Source organism: Castor canadensis, chromosome 12 (assembly GCF_047511655.1).
Source record: "Castor canadensis chromosome 12, mCasCan1.hap1v2, whole genome shotgun sequence".
In the NCBI taxonomy this organism is placed as follows: domain Eukaryota; kingdom Metazoa; phylum Chordata; class Mammalia; order Rodentia; family Castoridae; genus Castor; species Castor canadensis.
This window is the reverse complement of record NC_133397.1, coordinates 110,941,893-110,966,808: the sequence shown is the minus strand read 5'-3', so window position 1 is coordinate 110,966,808 and position 24,916 is coordinate 110,941,893. Positions and strand designations below refer to the sequence as shown.

Sequence of the window (24,916 nt, the reverse complement as noted above, 5' to 3'; positions counted from 1 at the left end):
TCCCTGGCCATAAAGGAAATGCAAATCAGATTTCACCTCACTCCTGTTGGAATAGCTACCATCAAGAACACACATGACAACAAATGTTGGTGAGGATGCAGGGAGAAAAGGAACCCTCATACACTGCTGGTGGGAATGTATGCTGGTAGTGGTTGTTAGCACAACCACTATGGAAAGCAGTAGGGAGAGCTCCTCAAACTAAAAATAGACCTGCCATATGATCCAGTGATACCACTTTTATTAGTTCTTTTTTCTTGTTATAGGTTCATCTGCATTTATGTTCTCCTCTGGTCAGTTTGTATTTTTGTAGGTTGTACTCTTTGCATCATTTAGGCTGTTTTACATGTTGGTATAAAATTGTTAATTGGGATCCTTTATAATTCCTTTGATTTTTGTAACATCAGTTGTGGAGACCTTCTTTCATTCATCATTATAGTAATTTCAGTCTTTTCAATTTCTGTTATTTAAATGTAACATTTATCATATCTTACTTTCTGATTGTGTTCAATCTAATTTTATTATTATTTGTCTAGTTTCAAGGTAGAATTTTAGTGTATTGATTAAAGACCTTTAGCTTTTAAATACATATTTTACTACCAGAAATTTCACCATAGCCATTGCTTTAGCCACAGTTACATTTTTAGTTCTTTATTTCATATTATTTTCTAATTTTACTGGAGATTTCTTCTTTGATTTTGAGTATTTAGAAGTATCATGATTTATTACCACATATTTTCAGATTTTTCAGTAATTCACTTCCAATTTCATCTCATCATGGGCAGAGAGGATACTTTGATCTCAATTCTTATTAAATTTATTGATATTTTATGTCTAACTGAAAGTTTCTCCTGAAAGGTATTCCATGAACACTTGAGAAGAATGCCAGTTCTGTTGTTGTTGGATGTTTTGTGGATTGTGTTGTAGATGGATGAATCTGCTCATTTTTCCATGCTTCTTTGTTCTACTTCCTTGGTCTTCTGTATCATTTTCTGTCTGTTACTGGAAGAGAAATATTGCATCACAACATTCTATTTTTAAATATGTCTTTCTTCCTTTAAACCTACTAGTTTTTAAAAATGAATCTGGGATTGGGTTTTTTTTTGGTACATGTATGTATGTGTATATATATATATATATTTATTTATTTATTTATTTTATTTTATTTTATTTTATATTTGGGGGGCAGCACAGGGGTTTGAACTCAAGGCCTCATGTTTCCTAAGCAGGCACTCTACCACTTGAGCCACTCTGCCAGCCCTTGTTACATATTCTGGATGGACTAGCACCAGAACCATGATAAATGACTTTCATTATCTATCTGCTTGTGTTGTAAAGTATACTTTTTCTCAAGTTCACACAGCCTGTTCAACTCTCTTTTATTTATCTTTTTATGTTATGTCTTCACTCTCACATTATTTACAATCTGCTTCTGTCACTGAATATAACATGTGTGTCTTTTAGTCTTTGTGTATAGGACAAGCTTTAGATCTCTTTTGCTAATCTTTCTTTTACTTGGAATGTACAAACACTGTATATAACACATTAGTGATACTAGATTTACGTCTGTTAGTTTGCTATTTGAGTTCTATGTCTTCTATCATTTTGCTTATTATTTTCCTCCCTTACTGCCTCCTTTATTATGTTTGGTAAATATTTTCTGCAGTGACACCAACAAAATGGTGTACTAGACATCTCCAAGCTCCTCTTTCCTATAGGAGCTCCAAAAATCCTGCAACAACTTTTAGAAGCACCTTCTTCAGAGCCTAGAATATATATAAATGCTTCTAGCAACTATATAAATCAAGAGAAAGAAAACTTTAAATTTAAATAAAATTTTGTGACATTTTCTTTTTTTTTTCATTTTTCTTTTATTATTCATATGTGCATACAAGGCTTGGTTCATTTCTCCCCTCTGCCCCCACCCCCTCCCTTACCACCCACTCCGCCCCCTCCCTCTCCCCCCCTCAATACCCAGCAGAAACTATTTTGCCCTTATTTCTAATTTTGTTGTAGAGAGAGTATAAGCAATAATAGGAAAGAACAAGGGTTTTTGCTGGTTGAGATAAGGATAGCTATACAGGGCATTGACTCACATTGATTTCCTGTGCATGGGTGTTACCTTCTAGGTTAATTCTTCTTGATCTAACCTTTTCTCTAGTACCTGTTCCCCTTTTCCTATTGGCCTCAGTTGCTTTAAGGTATCTGCTTTAGTTTCTCTGCGTTAAGGGCAACAAATGCTAGCTAGTTTTTTAGGCGTCTTACCTATCCTCACCCCTCCCTTGTGTGCTCTCGCTTTTATCATGTGCTCATAGTCCAATCACCTTGTGGTGTTTGCCCTTGATCTCATGTCCACATATGAGGGAGAACATACGATTTTTGGTCTTTTGGGCCAGGCTAACCTCACTCAGAATGATGTTCTCCAATTCCATCCATTTACCAGCGAATGATAACATTTCGTTCTTCTTCATGGCTGCATAAAATTCCATTGTGTATAGGTACCATATTTTCTTAATCCATTCGTCAGTGCTGGGGCATCTTGGCTGTTTCCATAACTTGGCTATTGTGAATAGTGCCACAATAAACATGGGTGTGCAGGTGCCTCTGGAGTAACAGTCTTTTGGGTATATCCCCAAGAGTGGTATTGCTGGATCAAATGGTAGATCGATCGATGTTGTGACATTTTCTATGCCTGTGCCCTGTATTCTCCCCAGCTGAAAAGCATCATTAGAAGATGTCTTCTAGTGTGAGACCCTGGTCACATATTCTGGAGGGAACAAAGTACAACTTGCTCACAAGTTGCTGTGTCTGTCTGCTCTAACCTGTTTGGGGGCTAGCAGAATGACTGGCAGAAATGCACATTTCTGTTTTGCCTAAATCAGAACTCACACAAACTCAAACTGGTGAATACTGTTAAAAATTATTGTAGGATACTTTAGCCAACCCCACCCAAAATGTCTGATACAAATGAGTGTAATTGAGAATGCCTAGGGTTGCTAAGGCTGGTGGGGGAACCAGATCATTTATTTTCATTCAGTAGTCTAGAAAAAAAAGACTGAAAAGGCCCAACTTCATTCCCAATCAGGCTGAAAGCCATTTCTTAGCTTTTAAGTTGTCCTTCCCATTTTCCATTTAGAAAAAAAAAGGCTAAGGAATTTTAGCTCAGAAGCAGCCCCCTCAGCCTTCCTGGAAGTTGGATGACACAGGTGAGTGTGGGAGCACTGGGAAGAATTCACTGATGGATGCACCTACTGGGCTTTTCAAAGACAGCCTGGGACACAGAGCAGGTCCAGCTGCAGGGCTCAGTCCTAGCCTATCTCCCTTTGGTCTTGGTTTGGTGGCACTGGGGGATGAACCCAGGGTATTGCACATCAAAGCGATCTTTCAGCCTTAGAAAGTCAGATATGTCTAAAACTTTAATCTGTTAACACCTCTTCTACTCATTAGGCTTTCCTGTAGGAGAAAAGTTCAATTTATATTAGCCCCTCAATACTTTCAGTTTAGGTAAAAATGTAAGCTTGGTGAATGACCAGTCATGTAGGCATCCTACGTGTAGTTTTTGTTGTGTGTGTGTGTGTGTGTGGTACTGGGGCTTGAACTTGGGGCCTACACCTTGAGCCACTCCAGCAGCCCTTGTGATAGGTGTTTTCAAGGTAAGGTCTCATGAACAATTGGTCTGGGACTGGCTTCAAACCACGATCTTCCTGATCTCTGCCTCCTGAGTTGCTAGGATTACAGGCGTGAGCCACCGGTGCCCACTAATTTGTGTCTTACAGGCAGAAATAGTCTTCTTTAGTGATAGATTCACATCACACATGCATCTAATGACACCTCCCTTCATCACTATGGTGGTCGGCTGGACCATTTTGGAAGATTGGTGGAAAGAAAAGAGTACATCAAATTTTAATCAAGTTTTCAACTTTAATAAAATATTGCTGTTTGTTACATTTTCTTGTATTTTCTCAACTTACAAAGACAGCAATGTCTTTGCATGTTTTTGTGGCCCCTTTTCAAATAGGTCTAATCTTAATACAAAAGGGTGATTGGGAAGGAGTGGCAGGGACAGGGTGGCAGGGGCTGGGGTGGCAGGGACTCGGGTGGGGCAGAGCCCCGGCCCCACTTTAAACACACATAATGGTCACTTGACCATTTCTATCAGCCCTGTAAAAAAAGGGGAGGCAGAGGTCATCCTTCAATTCTACACACTCCTGCTGGTTTGAGATGTTGTACCACATGTGCAGGTTCTGCTGCATTTGGAGTGGGGAAGTTGCTCCAATGTCTCGTTCCTCAAAATGCACGTCATCAGTGAGGCTGACGTCTTCAAACTCCCCCTCATCACACGCAACTTTACGGTCATCCTGGGGAACTGGAGAACATCATCAAAAATGAAATTAGCCAGGTTCAGAAAGCCAAAGGCCACATGTTTTCTCTCATGTGTGGAAAACAGATCCAATACAAACACAAGCAATATTATAAAACAGGTCACGCTAAGGGGACAGGGAGACTAATAGAAGGAAGTTAAGAAGGTGAATATGGCTGATGTACTTTGTATACAAGAATGAATATAGAATGTTTAAACCTTTGAAATCACCATAAGGAGGGGTCTAAGATAGAAAGAGAAAAATAGAGATGAACCAATTTGGATTGTAACACACATATACATAGAAATGTCACAGCGAAACTCCCTCTTATAGCTCTATTAAACAAACAAAATTGGTTTTTTTTTTTTTTTCAAAAACAGAGAACAGGAAGGTAAAACAGGTCTTGTCTGGGCGGCTGGTACTAGTGGGAGGGGGGAAGATATAAGGAAAGGGTTTAGGAAGGTGAATATGGTGGAAATATTTTGTACTTATGTATGAAAATGGAATGAGACCTGTTGAAACTGTTCCAGGAGTGGGGGAGGGTGGATAAAAGGATAATTATGGAGGGGGTGAATTCAACTATGAAACACTGTAAGAATTTTTGTAACTGTCACAATAAACACCAAGTACACCAGTAATATGATCTTAAAAAGAACAATAAAATTTAAAAAACAAAAAACATTTCCTCTGGGGGCCATGGGGCGCTGAGGTGGACCCAGCAGCACAGCTGTGGGTGACTGCCAGAACTTGCCTTGCCACATTTTGCACTGGTCATCAAGCTGGAACTTCAGATCCTGAAGCTCCCAGGTTAATTCCCCGTTCTGTCTGGGCAGCATGCAGATGGTCTCCGCCTTCTTGTCTTCAATCTCCTTCAGCAGTGCACTGAGGGCAGTGCATTCTCCAATTGCACCCACTGGTACCCCTTGAGGCTCCAGGTCTTCTGCCATCACCTCCAGGAGGCAGTCTTTTGGTGCCTCTGTCTCGCCAGTTGGCTTCTGGTTGGCAGCCACCTGATCTCGATGGGCCACCATGTCTTCCTGCTGGTGGCACAGGCACTGGACTCCCTCCTCCTGCCAGCTGGGAGCCTCCTGGCTATTCACCTCCATGATAACCTTGAGGTCGTCTAGGTTTTCTTGCAGATGGCCCAGCTTCTTGACAAGCTTCTTCTTCACATTCTTCTCCTCCAGCAGGTCGGAGGTCAACTTCATATTGTCATGCTGAAGCTGGGCCAGTTGCTCCTTCAGCACCGCGCTCAGGTCAGTCAAGGTCTCCTGGTTCTCCATGCTCTTCATATCCTCCTTTCCATCCACTGCCTGCTCGCCCGGGATTCTGGCTGCCTGCTCCAGTGCCAGGAGCTGCCGCTCCTGGTCCTCTTTGAGGCGACTCAGCCTGTCATTCTCCCTCACTTGGGCCTCTAACTGACCCTCCAGGCACTCTAGCGCTTTTCTCAGCTGCCGAGCCTCCTCCTCCAGTCGCTGTTCTGCTGCACTGGGCCCGGCTGGGGGCTGTGGAGGTGACGGCTCTTCCAACATGCTCCTCAGTTCCTCCAGGGTACTTTTCAGTTGAAGAACATCTTGGGCACTGCTCTCCAACTCTTCCTGCAGGATACGCATGGCTGCTGAGGTCTGCTGCAGCTGGCTGGAGGACTCCAGCAGCCTGGCCTCAGACAGCGCCAGCTTCTTCTCAAGCTCCTCCCGGCTCAGCTGCATGGCTTCTTTTTCTGCCAAGAGGATTTGAAGCTTCTTCTCCAGCTGCAAGTCCTTCTCTTTCAGGTCTTCGGTTTTGTGGTTGCACACATCGAGGGCATCTCGCTTCACATCATTCTTCCTGGATGTGATGACGGCCTCCCAGTTTATGACGGGAAAATCCTCATATGCAAGCTTTTTGCTACTCTTGATGCCAGTGTCTGGTGAAGGGACACTAGCAGGCAATGCACCCTCACAAGCTGTTGGTGCAGGAGCACTGCGGTTTGGGGGCACATCCTCACAAATAGTGGGGAGCTCAGGGTTACCATTTTTTATCTTTTGCTTTTTCTTTCCCCCTACAGGCACACTAAGGTTGTTCCTGAGCTGGAAGGCTCTCGGCATTTTCTTGCCCGAGGCCCGTTTCTGAAGTTTGACTTCTTCAGAAATAGCTGGTCTAGGAGGAGGAAGGTGGCGGGTCCACATGACCACACAATCTACCAGCTCTTTCTCAAACACTCAAGATCTTTGTCCACCACACACAACCGTCTTCCTCCACCAGTTATCACGATGTATCTCTACCACAATCGACAGTCTTCCTCCACGTCTTATCACGATCTCTCTTCCACTCTCCACAATCCTCCTCCACGTCTTATCACGATGTTTCTTGAATATTCACAACAATCTTCCTCTAACACACAACACGTTCTTCACACAAAATCTTTCGTCCCAAGCACAAAACCCCAATCTTCCTCCCACACACGCCACAATCAACACCCACACACACCACAATCAACTCCCACACACAGAAACAGTCTTGTCCCACACACACACACACCACAATCACTAGAAACACTCAGCGCACCACGTTCCTCCGCCTCTAGCCAGCACCGCGTCCTCTACTCCAACAGCTCGCAGCGGTGTGAGCCAGAAGAGGCAGATGCAGGGGATGCTAGGCAGCATGGAATGTAGAATGTGGGCGTGGCCTGAATCCTCGCACGCCATTGGTGGGTGAGTAAGATGCAGGAGAAAGACTTTGTGAGGGCTGGGCAGGGTTAAAATGAGAGCAGGTGCAGCCCCTGCCCCAACCCCACCCACCCACTGAGGGTGGGGGTGAGGCAGGTCTCCCTGGGTGTCTCTGCACAGTTTTCAAGGCAATGACTCATGACATCCTTCACAGAGTTCTAGTTAACTGAGGCACCTTAGAGGATGCTCTTTGGCCACTGCAGACACCTGACCAGGCCTCAGACCTCAGTCCTCAGGAGATGGGTGACAATGGACAGAAGGTGACTGTACATCACTTTACAGTCCCTTTCCTGAGTCCTCAGCTATGTCTTGTACGTCCAGGTTTTAGAAATCACATCCAGGGTATCCCCCATCCAGTCCTGCACAGTCCCCTTTATCACATACACCTGAGGGTCCCTGATCTCAGTAGTGTATATGACCCCACCTAGATGGACCCAGGCCTGGTCTCCCACTTCCCAGCTACTGCTCTTCACACACCTCCAAGGTACTGCTCTCCACTCAGAGTGGCTCTTGGTCCGGTCAGCTCTTCTCCTTGGATTCTTTTCCAGGACCAAACCAGGACAGCACCAAAGTTGCAATGGGGCCTTCTGATCCCCTGTGAGTACATCTGTGTCCCTCCCCATTCCTCCCTCTCCAACCCAAGAACAGCTCACCCACTTCAGCTCTTTAAGGTCTTTCCTCAGCAGACCTGTTCTGAGAAACTCCACGACATTTCTTGATCCCTTTCCTTCCCTTCCCTTCATCCTGGCCTCCATTCTTCAAGGAGGTGTTGTGTCTGGAGATGCTGCCTTCTCAGAGGTCTTTACCCCTCTCCTCCTCCAGCCAACTCTGCTCAGTTTCTCCCTCATCATTTGAATTTTATTAATTTGGATCTTCTCCCTCTTTCTTTATTTCTTTGTTAATGGGTTTGTCAATCTCATCTATCTTTTCAAAGAACAACTTTTTCATTTCATCCATTCTGTGTTTTGTTTCTTTTTTTTAGTCTCCATTTCATAAGTTTATTATTTCGTTCCACCTGCTAATCTTAGATTTTGCTTGCTCTTGTTTATCTAAGTTGCTGAGTGTTATTTACGAGGCCAAACAATAAATTTTATTTCTTCATATAAAAAGTGTATATATTTCTGGGACACCGTGTGATGGTTTGATATATGTGGCTAATCTCACTGTTTGGACTCGTAGGACAATTGGATCCTCTCAGTTGATTATTTTTTCCACCAACCATGTGGAGAAAAAGTATACAATGCTCAGAAGACTAATGAAGAATTAGGGGAGTCAGGCCATGGACCAATAGTGGATCATGGAGCCAGTCAGGTATACACAGCCTTGGTAGCCAAACATAACACAACTTGCCAGCCTTTTTTTTTTCAATTTCTTCTTACTTCAACTTGGCAGTCTTTTATCCAATTCATCAAGCACATTAGCTAGAAATAATTGATACAAATCAAACTATGGCTTTAAACTGCTAGTGGTAGAATTTAGACATGATAAGTTTTTTTAAAAAAAATAAAGAAAAGAAGATAAAGTGACCTAGGAAACTTGGAATTGCTGGAACTATAACTGCAGAAGATAATGGAACTCAATTTGGAAAAAAAAAAAAAAGAGAGAAAGAGAAAAACCTATATTTGAAGATGACACGATCTTATATAGAGAAAGCTGTAAAGAATTTACACAAAATCTAAGAGAACTAATAAGCTCAGCAAGATTGCAGGAGACAAGATCATGATACAGAAATTAGTTGTGACAATAATTTGAAAATAAAATTAAGAAAACAATTCCATGTTCAATAGCATGAGAAAGAATAAAATACTTTGGAATCTAATAAAAAGAAGTTTCCAACTTGTACACTGAAATCTGAGAACATGCTTACGGAAGTTAAGGAGGACATAAATAACTGGAAAGGCATTGCAATAGTTTGCATGTGCTAGAAGCTTGGTCCCCAGTGTGGCCAGGTTGCAGGGCTGGATCCATTAAGAGGTGGGACCTATCTGGACACCAGTGGCTCACGCCTGTAATCCTAGCTTCTCACGAGGCAGAGATCAGAACTATCACAGTTCAAAGCCAGCCCGGGCAAACTGTTAGTGAGACCCTATCTGGAAAACACCCTTCACAAAAATAGGGCCAGTGGAATGGTTCAAGGTGTAGGCCCTGAGTTCAAGCCCCAGTACTCGGACGGGGGGGGAAAAAAAGAAAGAGTTGGGACGTAGTGGCAGGTGATTAGGTCATGGAGACATCTTGGGATTAACAGTGGTGTCAAGAGGTTAGTTTGCTAGGACATGCGAGAGTGGGTTATTAGGAAATGCCATCATCCCATGTGCTTAGCCCCTTATACATGTGTCTGCTTCCGTTTCTGCTTCTCCACCATGCTGTCATGCAGCCAATGGGCACTGTGACCATTGGACCCTCTTTTTGGACCCTCTTGCCACCAGAATCATGAGCCAAATAAACCTCTTTTCCCCCTAAGGTACCCAGCCTCAGGAGGTTATGTGTGTAGCTCAGTGGTGGAGCACTTGCTAACATCCATGAAGCTTGGATTTGATCCTTAGCACCACATACATAAAAAGTACCCAGCTGCAGGTATTTTGTTATAGTAAAACATAGCTGCTACTTTAACCAATTGCGGCTGCAGCTCTTTCACCAAGTAAGCTGGATAAAGCATGCTTTTCCTTCTTGAGATTTTACATTTCAGAAGTACTTGTTTCTGACGCTTTTTGCCATGATTTCATCTTGCAAACCTGAATTTTATTTGGAGTACGCCCAGTTCATGTTTAAATGACAGTTCCTTAACAAGAGAAAGAAAAATTCTGCTTCATTTTTCCTCTGTTACCAGAAACCACAATGGGTGTACATATGTTAAATATATTCTTACAAATGTCCAGGTCATGTTTACCAGCTGGAATTCTCTTACTTACTGTGTGGGTATTTTGCATTGAGATATTTGATCAAGACATTAATATGAGTGAAAGGTCGTTGACTGAAGACGAATTTGAGATCCACTAAAATTAATTATGTTTGTCCTTCTGGGGGCTGTGGAAGCTTCATATTATCCTTGGATATCATTAGACGTCTTAGCTCTTGAAGTACAACTTTAATGCTATGTGAATTGTGCCACTTTGCTAACTTTGCTCCGTGCATCCACCTGAAAGAGGAGGAAGAGTATAATTAACTTCCAAGTTTAAAGTACTGTGGAACCACAGCAGATGTAGTGGAACTCGCCTGTAATCCTGGAAGTCAGGAGGCAGAGGCAGGAGGATCACAAGTTTGAGGTCAGCCTGGGCTACAGGCAGCCTCAAAAACAAAAATAAGAAGTACTATGGAACCAATTAAAAAAAAACTTTAATAAGAATGCTATACAAGGAGATTACAAATTCAAAAATATACTATGAAATACAGGTTCACAATTAGTATAACATTTAGGAAAAATATTCCTTAATAGGAAGTTCCTAAAAATGTGTGTGTGTGTGTGCACTTTTCTGTATTTTCAATAAACATGTAGTGAACTTTGGTCATCAGATCAATGGAATAGAATAGAAGACCCAGAAATAAACATGCACAGCTCCAGTCATCTGATTCTCAATGACATTTTTTGGTGGTGACAGTGGTATTAGGACTTAAACATCCAGGCCTTGCACTTGCTAGGCAGGCAATCTACCACTAGAGCCACACACAGCTCCAGCCATCTGATTCTCTACAAAGGAGCCAAAACACATACAATGGAGAAAAGACAGCCTCTTCAACAAATCATGCTGGAAAAACTGGATATCCACATGTGGACGAGAAAACTACATCCTTCTCTCACCCTGCACAAAAATCAATACAAAATGTATCAAAGAATTTAATGTAAAACTTGAAACTCTGAAATGAGTACAGGAAAGCACCAGGGAAACACTTGTAGGTAGAGGCAATGACTTTCTGAAACAGGACTCTAATTGCCCAGGAAATAGGAGTGAGAACTTGCAAATGGGACTGCATAAAATTAAAAAAACTTCTGCATAGCAAAGGAAACAACAGAATGAAGAGATAGCCTACATATGGAAGACAATCTTTACCACTTACCTGACAGGGAACTAATATCCAGAAAACATAAAGAACACAAAAGTTAAAAACCAAAAGAACAAATAATCCAATCAATTAACAAATGGGCAGATGAAGTGAATGGACTGTTCTAAAAGAAGTGCAAATGGCCAATAAATACGTGAGAAAATGCTCAGCATCCTTAGCTGTCAGAGAAATGCAAATGAGAGGTACACACCATGTTACCTCATTCACAGTGGTGTTCATAACGAAGAAACAAACGACAAAGCTGGCAAGCACTGGGAGCGGGTGGCCCTCATATACCACTGGTAGAAATGTAAATTAGTGCAGCCACTGTAGAAATCAGTGTGAAGGTTACCTGAAAAAACCAGAGTAGCCGAGTGATGGTGGCTCATGCCTATAATCCTAGCTACTCAGGAGGCAGAGATCAGGATGACAGTTTGCGAAACCCTATCTGGAAAAACCCTTCACAAAAATAGAGCCAGTGGAGTGACTTAAGGTGAAGGTCCTGAGTTCAAGCCCCAGTACCACACACACACACACACACACACACACACAAATATATATATATATAGAACTGCCAAATACAGATCTTGTTAAACCATCCCTGGTATATATTCAGCATAAAAACAGGTATGTACACACCCACAATATTCAGAATAATCACAATAACCAAGTTATAGAATCAGGAGATTCTCATAAATGGATGAACGGATAAAGAAAATGTGGTATATTTACACAACTCAACCATAAAACAGAACAAAATTATGTCATTTGCAGGAAAATGGATGGAACTGGATGGAGGTTATTATGGTAAGTGAAATAAGCCAGACTTGAAAAGAAAATACGTGATTTTTCTCATCTGCAGAAGACAGATTAAAAGAAGACCCGGATATGAATCCATGCAGCTACACCCACCTGATTTTTGACAAAGGTGCCCAAAACACAGGATGGAAAAAAGATGGCCACTTCCACAAATGTAGCTGGGAAAACTGGATATCTGTATGCAGAAAACTGAAACTAGATCCATGTCTTTCGCCTTGGTACAAATATCAACTCAAAGTGCATTAAATACCTTAATATGACCTGAAACTTTCAAGCTAGGGTAGGAATGAGCAGAAAATACACTGGAATTTACAGGCATAGGAAATGACTTCCTAAAAAGAACTCAAATGGCTCAGCAACTAAGAGAAAGGATTGACAAATGAGATACTATATCAAACTAAAAAGCCTCTGTACAACAAAAGAAAAGGTCTCTAAATTGAAGAGGTTGCCACAGATGGCAGAAAATCTTTGCCAGCTATCCATTTGACAAAGGACTGATAACCAGAATATACAGGGACCTCAAAAAACTAAACTCTCCAAAAAATCAATGTCCCAATGAAGAAAAGGGCCAATGAACTGAATAGTGCTTTTTCAAAGGAAGAAGACCAAATGGCCAAAAAACACATGAAGAAATGCTCAACATCCCAGGCCATAAGGGAAATGCAAATCAAACCCACGTTAAGATTCTACCTCACTCCCGTTAAGAGTGGCTACCATCAAGAACACAAACAACAAATATTGGTGAGGATGTGAGGAAAAAGGAACCCTCATACACTGTTGGTGGGAGTGTAGATTAGTACAACCACTAGAGAAAACAGTATGGAGGCTCCTTAAAAAACTAAAAATAGAGCTGCCATATGATCCAACTATTTCACTCCTAGGGATACACCTGAAGGAATGTAAGTCAGGTTATAATAAAGACACCTGCACATCCATGGTTATTGCAGCACTATCTGCAATAACAAAACTATGGAAACAGTCAAGATGTCCCAAAACTGATTTAAAAAAGTATGGTATTTATATACAGTGGCATTTTATTCAGCGATAAAGAATGGAATTTTGTCGTTTGCTGGTAAATGGATGGAACTGGAGAACATCATCTTAAGTGAAGCTGGCCAGGTTCAGAAAGCCACAGGACGAATGTTCTCTCTCATATGTGGAATATAGGCCCAATACAGACGCAAGCAATGTTATGATAAACAGGTAGCACTAAGGGGAGGTCACTAGTGGGAGAAAGAGGGTAACAGAAGGAAGAAGATGAATATGGTTGATATACATTCTATACAAGAATGATTACAGAATTTCTAAACCTGTTGAAATCACTATAAGGAAGAAAGGTAGAAAGGAGAAAAATAGAGGAGAGGAACCAATTCAGGTTATAATACATATATACATGGAAATAGCACAATGAAACACCCTGTAGAGCTATCTTAAACAAAAATGTCTCTCTCTCTTTTTTTTTTTTTTCCCAAAAAAGGAGAACAGGAAGGCAGAACAGGTCCTGTTTGGGGGGTTGGTACCAGTGTGAGGGGGAGGCAAGGGTGAAGGAGGCTGAATATAGTGGAAAGATTATGTATTTATGCATGTAAATGGAAAAATGAGACCTGCTGAAACTATTGCAGGAATGGGGGGGAAGGGAGATAAAGGAGAATGACGGCGAGGATGAATTCAACGATGATATAATTCAACTATGAATTCAACCTTTGATAATGCCACAACACACTGCCAGTACAACAATAATATGATAATAAAAAACAATAAAAATTTTTTAAAAACACATGACAATAGAGGGAACTATTTGAGAAGAGGAAGGGGGAGGAGGAGAAAAGAGGTACTGGGGGATGAATATGATCAATGTACGTTACATACATGTATGAAAATATGATGAAATCCGTTACTCTGTACAAGTGATACATGCTAATAAAAAAAGAAATGTTATATTAAATAACAACTTTGTAAGCATTCTTATAAATTCCTTCTTAAAGATATAAAGTCAGAAAGTTCCTCTCTCTTTCCAATGCCACTGACCAAAATCTGGGCGATTATGTTGAGCTGAAATTTAGGTAAGAACGTCTAACCTGTTTTCAGATCTTTCTTTTCAGTGTATTCCATGTACTGTGCTAATTTAATCTTCCAGTTTAAAAGATTGACAGAATGGGGCTGGCACTCTTAAAGACCCACTGCAACAGCAATAGTGCTATGCTCCTTTACCTCGCTGGTCTCCTGGCCCCCAGGTCTCCTGGCCCCTGCCGAACCCTGGCCTGGTCTCCTGCCACCTGTATGGTGCTGCTGGTCAGGCCCAGGCAGGAGGGCAGCAAGGGGCATTGCATGTCCCTGCAGCCAATGACCCCAACCCAGGGTCACAGTTCAGTGATGACCCAGGTGAGTACAAGGAGTATGAGGACTTCTTGAGTCTGCTGATACCACAGCATCACTTCCGACAACTCTTTCTACCCTCCTGGAGGCAAGGAGGAATGCAGTGCCATGAGCACACTGAGCTTGCAGATTGTCCTGGAGGGCAACCTGGAAGCAGAAACCCTCCTGCACACTGCTTGCACCAAGGACAAGGGACTGGTGCAGGTGTGGGTGTGGGGGCACTGACTGCAATGGCCAGGCCCCAGGTCGGTGACCATCCCTACTGTCCTGCAGGGGACAACCCTTTCCTGCCCAGAGCCCCATTTGTCCCCCCTCAGCCCTTCTTGCTGCCCTTGTCTGACTTGTCTGGGAAGGACTGTGCACATCAGTCCTTCCCAGGCTACCAGGATTTGGAAGCCAACATTACCTCCGTTACCCATGACTACCTGGTCTCCCCTTCGCTGTGCCTGGTGGCCAGCACAGTGACCTGTCAGTGCAATCTGCTAGTGTGGTCACTGCTGTGAGTCAGTGTCACCCATAACCCCCAGCCCCGGGCTTGCAGCAGAGCAGTGGCACACACCAGCAAACAGGGCAGGGAGGGAGGCACAAGTATCCATTAATTATGTCAAGACTCACAGAAAGCAAGACACATTTAGAAAAGGAAAAAGTTGCCTTAAGTGAAGTGTGGGATCTTAGGGTTTCATGTTTGTATCAGAAACCTCTCCTTCCTGAAGCAGGTGTCTGGGCTAGTGCCAAAGGAATCCCCACACAGCTCCTGAAGGGCACATGGGGGAAAAAAAATCAAAGTTTGAAAGAAGCTGAGAAAGCTGACAGCAGTATAAAAGGTCCGAGGGGGCTCAGGGACAGACTGAGTTTCTGGGCCTTCTGAAAGCCAGGAGATGGCAGGGCATGAGTGGCTGCTTCCAGCTTCCCAATGTCACGCTGCCTCCTCTGTGACAGGGCAGGTTCCATCCCCCAGCTAACAAATGGACTGACTTGGTGCATGCCCTCCAGCTGCCCTTGAAGGCTGCAGGAATCAGCCCTGGATGTGGGAGAAGCTGCCCTTGGCTGGCATTTTTTACAGGATATTCCTGAACATTTGCAATGAAAACACAGTGTCCAATGCTGAAGGCATAATAATGAAACAAACTATGCGTGCTGAAAAAAATTTCCCAGTGCTGGTAGAGTGACTCCAGTGATGGAGCGCCTGCCTAGCAAGTGTGATGCCCTGAGCTCAAGCCCCAGTGCCGCCAAAAAGTAAAGACATAAAAATATTTCTTTTAAAAATTTTTTACGAACAAAAAGCTATGTACATAATGAAACCTATCAAAATTTTTTAAAATGTGGGGAGGGTGGATAAGACAGAGTAATCGAGGGAGTGAATTTGATCACAGTATGTTAAACATATACATGGAAATATTACAATGAAAACTCTTTGTACAATTAGTATACACTAATAAAAAAAGAGAAAAAAATTTAAAAGAAAGCCATCCACAACAAATGTGTACAACTTGGTAAGTTTGGAGATAAGTACACACTCATGAATCTATCACCAGAATCCTATGCCATAAGCTTATCCCCCCATGTCCAAAGTCACCTCCTGCCCTCTTGACCATTTCTGTGTATGTGTGTAGGGATTTGTTTCTAATGAATGCAGAATTTGGATGTCACTTCCAATAGTAAATTATATTCTGATTTGAAAACCTCTGCATATATCTTCCTTTTCTTCTCTTTCATTAACTTGCTTCACAGACAGATGCAATATAAACTGACTTGTTGGGAACCGCCCTTACAGCCTAAAGCAGCAAGGTACTGGGGTTAACAGGTTTGGAGAAACTGAGGACCTCAGTCCAAAGGGCCAGCAAGAACTGAATCATGTTGACCCACTACACGTGAACGAGCTGAAGCAGAACCCTTCCTCAGCTGAGACCACACACCATACTCTGCCGTGTTGACTGCAGACTTGTGAGAGACGCTGAGACACAGGTGTATTCACATTCCTGACACACATAAGCTGTGAGGTAATAAATGTTTCCTGTTTTCACTTATGAGCAAAGGATATAAATAAACATTTCCAAGAAGATACACTAATTGCCAGTAAACAATATGGTGGAGTAAGGGAACCAACCCTAACATCTCTAGGGAAGTGACTGGAAGCAGCTGGAGACGAGTTACCCTAGGAGGTGGGTGACAGTGGGAAGGCACTGAGGTGTTAGGAGCCAACAAAACCATATTTTAAAAAGGAAGGAAGAAAGCACTGGTAAACAGAACAGAGGGAGAGAAGGACCACTCCTTTGCAGGCAGAGGGCCCAGCATGAAACGTGGAATGTGGGCAAATGCAAATGATAGGGATTGAGCCAAAAGAACAAATGAGCCACAAGTCAACAAGCACGACTGTGGTTTCAATTGTAAACAGACGGAATTTTATTTATTTATTTTTAAAAAGGGGGTGTTTAGAGGGCAGAACCACGAAAGACAGGAAAGCTTTTACAAGTGGTTTGAGCAGAACTAGCATGGCACAGAGGAGTAGAGAATAAACAAACAAAAAAAAAGTGAGAGACTCAGAAAACAATTAACAATGAACATAGAGAAGGGTCCTGGGATATACATAGCATTTAGCCTCCAGGAAAATTCTCTGTTCTTCCATGAATTTGATTACAGCTCACTGGTGGCAAGCCATTGTGTAAGGAGCCTGACTCAGCAATTGATAATAGAGATTAGAGATTAGGGATCAGAAGTCTGCACCATCTGGTCTACATGAACACATAGCAAAGTTTGGGAACCATTCTTGTTTTTGTGCTTTGAGAAAGGGTCTTGCTATGTAGCTCTAGCTGGCCTTTTTGCCCTCTCATGCTTTTTGTCCAGCTCACAATCCTCTGGCCTCAGCCTCCTGAGGGTTGGGATAATAGATGTGCATCACAATGCCCAACTTGGACTGGGTACTTTTAATGTCAGTGCTATCCAGGAGAGGGGATCTAGTTATAGTGAGAAAAGTCTGAGGGAGAGACAAAGAGAGTTCCATGTAGAAGGAAACTGGTCAGAGTCACAGAGGGGAGTGAAAGTCACCTCTCATCAGAGAGAGGTCTAGGAGGGAAGAAAAGGAGGCTAGAACTACACAGCATTCCATTCCAGCTGTGCATCTCCACACGGCTTCCCTACCCCAGGTCCAGAATCTTTAAGGCTCCAGAGATTAGGACCTGACAGCAGAAAGCTTGATGTTGGTCCCATCCAGTCCCGAGAAGTAATTTTCTCTACCTCTGGTTGCTAGGGAACAACACAAAAGAAAACAGGGGAAGCCAAAATGGTACATGGAGCCTGTGGTATGCTGCCAATTCAGCCAGAGAGACAGAAGCGAGTTAACACTGATTGAGAATTTGTGTTGTAGCACACACTTAGGAGAATAGAAACATCCCATTTTTGTTTTTAAAAAAATTAGTTTTGTTTTTACTTCTCCCTCTTTTTTTCTTTTCTCCTTTGACTGTTGGCTTTTTCTAGACTTTTAGAACCAGACTGATGAGATTAAACTTTTAGACATAACAAAAAAAGTTATTTTTATACACTTTTTCTTCTTTCCTTGCTTTTATACTTGTGTTACTTCTACATTTAACATTTAATTTCTTTGATCTGTTTGTCCAGTTCTGCTTTTTTTTTTTTGCGGTACTGGGACTTGAACTCAAGGCATTGCACTTGCTAGACAAGCAGGTTATCACTTGATGCATGCCCCTAGCCCTTTTTGCTTTATTTTCAGGTAGGATCTCATGGATTTTGCCTAGGGCTGGCCCTGGACCACCATCGTCTTACCTGTATCTCCTATGCAGTTGGGATTACAGAAATGAGCTATGATGCTCACCTTGTTTATTGAGATGGGTCTTTCAAACCTTGCCTAGGCTGGCCTCACACAGCAATCCTCCTAGTCTCCACATCTCAAGTAGAAGGAATTACAGGTGTGTTCCACCATGGCTGGCCTTTGTTGGTTTGCCTTTTATCTGTCTTTGAGATAGTTTCTCCCTGTATGGTAGAAGCTGGCCTAGGTTTGTGGTCTCCCTGTCTCAGCCTCACAAGTGTAGGGCTTGCAGCCAGCTCAGCTTTTAATATTCAAAATTTTAATCTTCCTTTCTTCCTCCCTTCTTTATTCTCTGTCTTCAACAAAATGAGTTTTCTGTGTTATTTTTCTTCTTCCTCTCTTCACCCTTCTAAAACTCCTGTTTTTATTGCTATTGTTTTTGGCGGGCTGTTTGTTTTCTGGGTCTTTTTAAATTTTCCTCTCAAATTATACCTTTAGCCAGATCTCTATTCTCTTCTTTTTCATTGCCCCCTTGTATTTACTTAAGCCTCTTCTTCTATTTTTATACCTGCTTATATTCTAACTATTCATTAGTATAATTCTTCCTATTTTAATTTCCATTCCTACACTTAATTAACTAGTTTATATAGCACTACCTTTCTTCTTTATTCTGCCAAAGTTACTGGAGTTGTGGTGTTAATTGTTCTTAATTAGTTATTACTATACTTCCATACTGGAAACATTTATTACATACCCAGTCACTTCTACAGCTAGTTTTCTTCTCTCAGAGTAGTGCTGGGGAACTGGCTCAGTGCTTTGAGCAGGCTGGGTGAATATTTGGCTATTGAGTGGAACCCTCACTCCAGTGGTGAGAAACAACAGCTCACCCATCATTACCTGGTCCTGCATGAACACCGCAAATACTTCAACTGGAAGAACAAAGGAGACATAATTTCCAAACAGTGACATGGCCTCAGATGCATAAATATCAATGTAGAAACACAAGTAATATGAAAAAACAAGGCACACACTCTACCAAACATCAATAATTCAACAATAATGGAGTCTAATGATATAAAAGTGTAAAAAAGTCCCAAAGAATTCAAAACAATGATTATAAGAATGATCAATGAAATGGAAGAAATAAACACATGAATGAATTCAAAGGGAATACAAAAAGCAGCTTAATGAAATAAGGAAAACAATGTGGGAGATAAAAAAAGAATTCAATAGAGGTAGAAACTGTGGAACAATCAAAATGAAATTTTGAAAATGAAAAGCTCAATAAGTAAAAAAACTCAACTGAAAGGACCAATAAATTGAATCAAGTAGAAAACAGATTATTAGTGCTTTACCACAAGACAGATGAATTAGAACATTCAGACAATAATGAAAAAAGTAAGACAATTTGAACAGAACATGCAAGAAGTCTGGGACACCAGTAAAAGAAGAAATCTACAAATCATGGGCATTGAGGAAGGACAAGAGGTGTAAAAACAATATTCAGTACAGGAATGACTGAAAATATCCCAAATCTATGGGAAAAGATTGTCATCCAAATACAACAGGCTTTTAGAACACCAGACAGATGAGACAAGAAAAGAATGTCTTCATGTCATATTATAGTTAAAACATTAAGTATACAGAACAAGAATACTGAAAGCTACAAGAAAGAATCAACAAGTCAATTATAAATGCAGAGTCATCAAAATAACAAATTTCTAAAAGCAAGGACTTCAAATGATAAACTTCAAGTCCTTGGAGAAAATAACTGCCAATCTAGCTTATTGCATCCAGCAAAGCTATCCTTCATAACTGAAGGAGAAACACAAATCTTCCATGAAAACAGAAAACACATGGCTTCACAGAGTGGCTCAAGCAGTAAGAACACATGCTTACCAAGTGTGAGGCCCTGAGTTCGCACTCCAGTGTCCCCCATGAATTAAAATTAAGGGCCACTAAGTCTGTACTTCAGAACATACTTAAAGCACTCCAATACACAGAAAAGGAAGATAAATACAGCCATGAGATTACAGGAAAGAATAAATCTCACTACAAAAGTAGATAAACAAATGAGGAACAGGAAACAATCAAACATTACAAAAATAATAAAATGACAGGAATTAGGACATACATTCAGTAAAAATTCTGAATGCTAATGATCTCAATTCTCCAATTAAAAGATGCAGAGTAGCCAAGCATGGTGGTATATAGCTATAATCCCAGCTACTTGGGAAGTAGAGATCAGAAAGCCAGTGTGGTGGTACCCACCTGTGGTCCTGGCTACAGGGGAAGCACAAGTAAGAGGATCACTATCTGAGGCAACCCCCCGGTAAAAAGCATAGACTCTATCTAAAATAAAGAATAAAACAAAAAGGGCTGGGGCATTGCTCAAGTGGCAGAGCACACGCCTAGCAAGCATAAGGCCTTGAATTCAAACCTACGGCCACACCCACATCCACACCCTGCACACCAAAAAAAAAAAAAAAAAAAAAGAGAAGACAGGCAATTGCTAATTAAATTAAAAAGCCAAACCATTTGTTACCTGTAAGAAATGTACTCACTGGCAAAGACAAACAACTTGAAAGAAAAAAGAAATTTTTTGAAGCAAATGGGACCAGAAAACAAGAAAGAGTAGCTATATTCATAAATGACAAAGCAGATTTCAAACCAAAATTAGTCAAAGAGACAAAAGATCATTTCATCCTGATAAGAACAGTCCATCAACTGGTTATAACAATTATAAATATCTATATACCAAACATCAGCACACCTAGTTTCTTTACTTCTTATTCATTTTATTCATATGTGCATATAATATTTGGGTCATTTCTCCTCCCTTATCCCTGCCCCCTCCCTTATCTCCCATCTCCTCCCTCTCCCCTCCAACCCCTCATGACCAGGCAGAAACCATTTTGCCCTTATCTCTAATTTTATTGAAGAGAGTATAAGCAATAATAGGACGAACCAAGGGATTTTGCTAGTTGAGATAAGGACAGCTATACAGGGAGTTGACTTGCATTGCTTTCCTGTACATGTGTGTTACCTTCTAGGTTAATTCTTTTTGATCTAACCTTTTCTCTAGTTCCTGGTCCCCTTCTCCTATTGGCCTCAGTTGCTTTAAAGTATCTGCTTTAGTTTCTCTGCATTGAGGGCAACAAATGCTATCTAGTTTTTTGGGTGTCTTACCTATCCTCATACCTCCCTTGTGGGCTCTTGCTTTATCATGTGACCAAAGTCCAATCCCCTTGTTGTCTTTGCCCCTGATCTAATGTCCGCATATGAGGGAGAACATATGATTTTTGGTCTTTTGGGACAGGCTAACCTCACTCAGAATGATGTTCTCCAGTTCCATCCATTTACCTGTGAATGATAACATTTCTTTCTTCTTCATGGCTGCATAAAATTCCATTGTGTATAAATACCACATTTTCTTAATCCATTATGAGTAGTGGGGCATCTTGGCTGTTTCCATAACTTGGCTATTGTGAATAGTGCCGCAATAAACATGGCAGCACACCCAGTTTCATAACACAAATACTACCAGACATTAAGGCACAGACAGACTCTCAACACAATAATGAGTGAATTCAATACCCCAATCTCACTAATAGATGGGTCTTCTAGACAAAACCAAAACCAAAATCAAAATAAGAATCTTCAGAATTAAATGACATACTATAGATCAAATGCATTTAACAGACATCTACAGAATATTCCACATCAAACAGTCACAGAATACATTCTTTAAAAGCAGCTCATAGAAATTTCTACAAAACAGCTCACATTTTAGGACATAAGCCAACTTTTACAAGTAGAAGAAAACTAAAATAACTCCTTGCATCTTATAAGAGCACACTGGAATAAACTAGGTATCAACATCAAGAGACACTATAAGAAATAATACAAACATATGGAGACTAAAAGAAAAATACACTTCTGAATGATCAGTGGGTTGTCAAAAAGTGAAGGGGAAATTTAAAAATTGCCACAAGCAAATAAAAATGAAAACACAGAATACTAGAACCTCACTCTTCTATGTTTCTCTGTGCCCTCCTCTCTTTTGGCTCATGTGTATGTGGTCTCTTCTTCAATATCCACACTCTTATTCATGGGGCCTGGTGCTTTAGCTTCTGCTCTTCCACCATCTTGCCCCCTCAAAAGGTCATTATTTCACAGTTTACATGTATGCATACAGTAAGTTTATAGTCACAACTTTATATAGATGCAAAGTTTCTAACTTTACATCATATTTTATAATAAAACATTTTAGTAAACTATAAAAAAGATAGTGTTTTGAGAGTTCAAGTGCCAGAAACTCAAGTTGAGTGAGCTTACATAGAAAGGAAAGAAATGCAGCCAGGATTTGGCAAAAACAAGACCCATGAACTGAACACCTCCTCTAGGGGGAAGGGGTTCCTGCCCCTTACCTCTAGCTTCAGGCAAGAAGTTTCAATAAGACTACCAATGAGTTTGAACTAAGTCCCATGGTTTTGGAGGACACAATGAACACAATTAAGAAACGCTAGCTAAACATTCTCACTGTTAAGTCAAAGAGAAAATGCAGCTTTGGGCAAATTATTCTCCCAGAGTTTGTGGAAACAAATACATGAGTTTCTCCTATACTAGATGTAGGCTAGGCAAAAGAGGAGCAGGATGGGGTTGCTAAGGTTTTGTCTTAGCAAAAAAAAAAAGGTGTTGGTACAGATAAACAGCAGGGAAGAGAGGTAGCGGTACCACCTTCAGTCTAGGGACTGAAGAATGAGATGTAAATCATCTCTAGTTGCTATTAACAACACTGGATTTTTTTTTTTTCGGATTTTTTTCTGTTCTGCAATGTCCACTTGGACTTTTTTACAGTTTTCATTTCTCTACCAAGATTCCCCATCTTTTGATCCATCCTGACCATTTATTCCTTAACTCCTTTAACTTATTGATAGAATTAGCGAGAAGGATATGAAATGGTACTAACACTTAAGATGATCTGTGAGTCTCCTTATATACAGGGATTGTCTCTAGGTTATGGGTGATGTTTTTCTGCTTCTTCTGAGAAATGGCCACTTGACATCAATATAGGGGTCAGTAGTGACATCAATAAAAGTTAATTTCAGTGCAGTGCCCAGGCAAAAATCTGTATTTCTGTCTCAAAAAACAAACTGAAAATGAGAGATTATAAATAACTCTTTGGAGAATTTTATTATCAAAAAAAGCCAGAAAATGGGGCAGGCACTGAAAGGGGAAGAGGGGTTAATTTATAAGATGAGAGAATTAACAGCAGCCAGGCACTGCTGGCTCACTCCTGTAATCCTAGCTTCTTGGGTAGTTACTTGGGAGTCTGAGATTGGGAGGATCAGAGTTCGAGGCCAGCCTGGGAAAACAGTTCATGAGACTCCCATCTCCAAAATAACCAGAGAAAAGTGGACTAGATATGTGACTCAAGCAGTAGAGCATCTGCTTTGCAAGCACAAAGCCCTGAGTTCAAACTCCAGTCCCACCTGCTCCCCCAAAAAAGAATTAACTGATTATGAAGGAAAGAGAAGGTAGGGCTGTCAGAGCAATGCCTGAAAGTAGACTAGAAAGACAGAATCCATTGCACAAAGTGGAGACATTGGCTTTGACTAACAGACATTTCATCACATGATTGGAGAGAAAGTATAATACATGGGCAAAAGTACAGAAAGTAGGTAGACATGGGTTAGGAACTTATTAAGTTATCTGTACTTCAGAGTTTTTCTGTGAGGGGAATAGGAAATAGTATCAATGAAATTGATTATGGATGGGAGCTGTTGGAAGTTTTCGGAGAAAAAAATATAAAATCTGATTAAAGAGAATATTTTACCAATGGGTAGGAGGAAGGGGAAAGGAGAGAGTGATGGGGGTGAATATTATAGAAGTAATACACACACACACACACACAAATAAAACTCACCAAAAACTGTGAAGAAGAGTCATATAGATGGGGTGAATTTGATCAAAGTATATCTTATGTATGTTGTAAACAGAGCAATGAAACATTTTGGAAAATTACTTTATGCTAATAAAAATTTTAAATTATATTAAAACATAGTAGCACAACCTAGTGGAATACTTGACTTTAATGTCTATGTGATGGTACCATAAGTAAAAGCCCTCTATTCAGTCTTCTTTTCCTTACTTGTTTTTTGAAAAGTAAGTTAATAGCAACATTAAATTACTGAAGTCCATTCAAAAATGTGTTATTTCATAAGAGACATGCAAATGAGACAAGGGGGTCAGTAACTATATCTTTTATCTCTTTTTAGCACTATGCCTTACACATGGAAGACAATATTGTTTGGTTACTGGGTAATCAAGAATAGTAATGTAATATAAGAGGCTCTTTTTGTTTCAGGGAGCATGGTAACAGGAACAGAACAATGAAGGCTATGCTGATGAGGTTTCAAATGGACATGCAGACTATATTGGGAATTGTCCAAAAGCCATTCTAGTTAACTGAGGAAAAGAATTTGAGAGGCATTTTGTCCATGCCCTAGGACTCTGTGAGGTCAAGCTTAAAGGTAATGAACCAGTTTACATGGCAGAGGAAATTTCAAATAGCAAATTATTCAGACCACAGCAGGGGTTAGCTGCTTTTAACCAAATTTGCAGTGAGAATTGGAAGCAAAGAGGAACACAGTGGGAGAATGTAGACATTTTACAGATTAGCCAGAAAAGGAGCATGTGGAAAGGTTGCTAAGAGATTAACAGTGTTAAAAATAAGCAAAGAGGCTGGGTGCAGTGGTACATATGTGTAATCCTGGTTACATGGGAGGCTGAGGCAGGAGGATCATGAGTTCAAGGCTAGCCTACACAGCATGGCAAAGCACTATGTCAAA

At 41.0% G+C, this 24,916-nt stretch overlaps 1 protein-coding gene across 3 annotated transcripts in view; it reads right to left on the bottom strand.

Moving 5' to 3' along the window:
• Nucleotides 1-1,980: 1,980 nt before the first annotated feature.
• The window catches only part of LOC141414927 (golgin subfamily A member 2-like), a 94,147-nt gene continuing 71,211 nt past the window's right edge, over nucleotides 1,981-24,916 (bottom strand). For all 3 annotated transcript variants that reach the window (XM_074050737.1, XM_074050736.1, XM_074050738.1), the window contains one exon: nucleotides 1,981-10,202. In XM_074050737.1, coding sequence (XP_073906838.1) covers nucleotides 4,934-6,526 — 1,593 coding nt within the window. In that variant the 5' untranslated portion in view covers nucleotides 6,527-10,202 and the 3' untranslated portion in view covers nucleotides 1,981-4,933. The remainder of the gene's footprint in view (nucleotides 10,203-24,916) is intronic.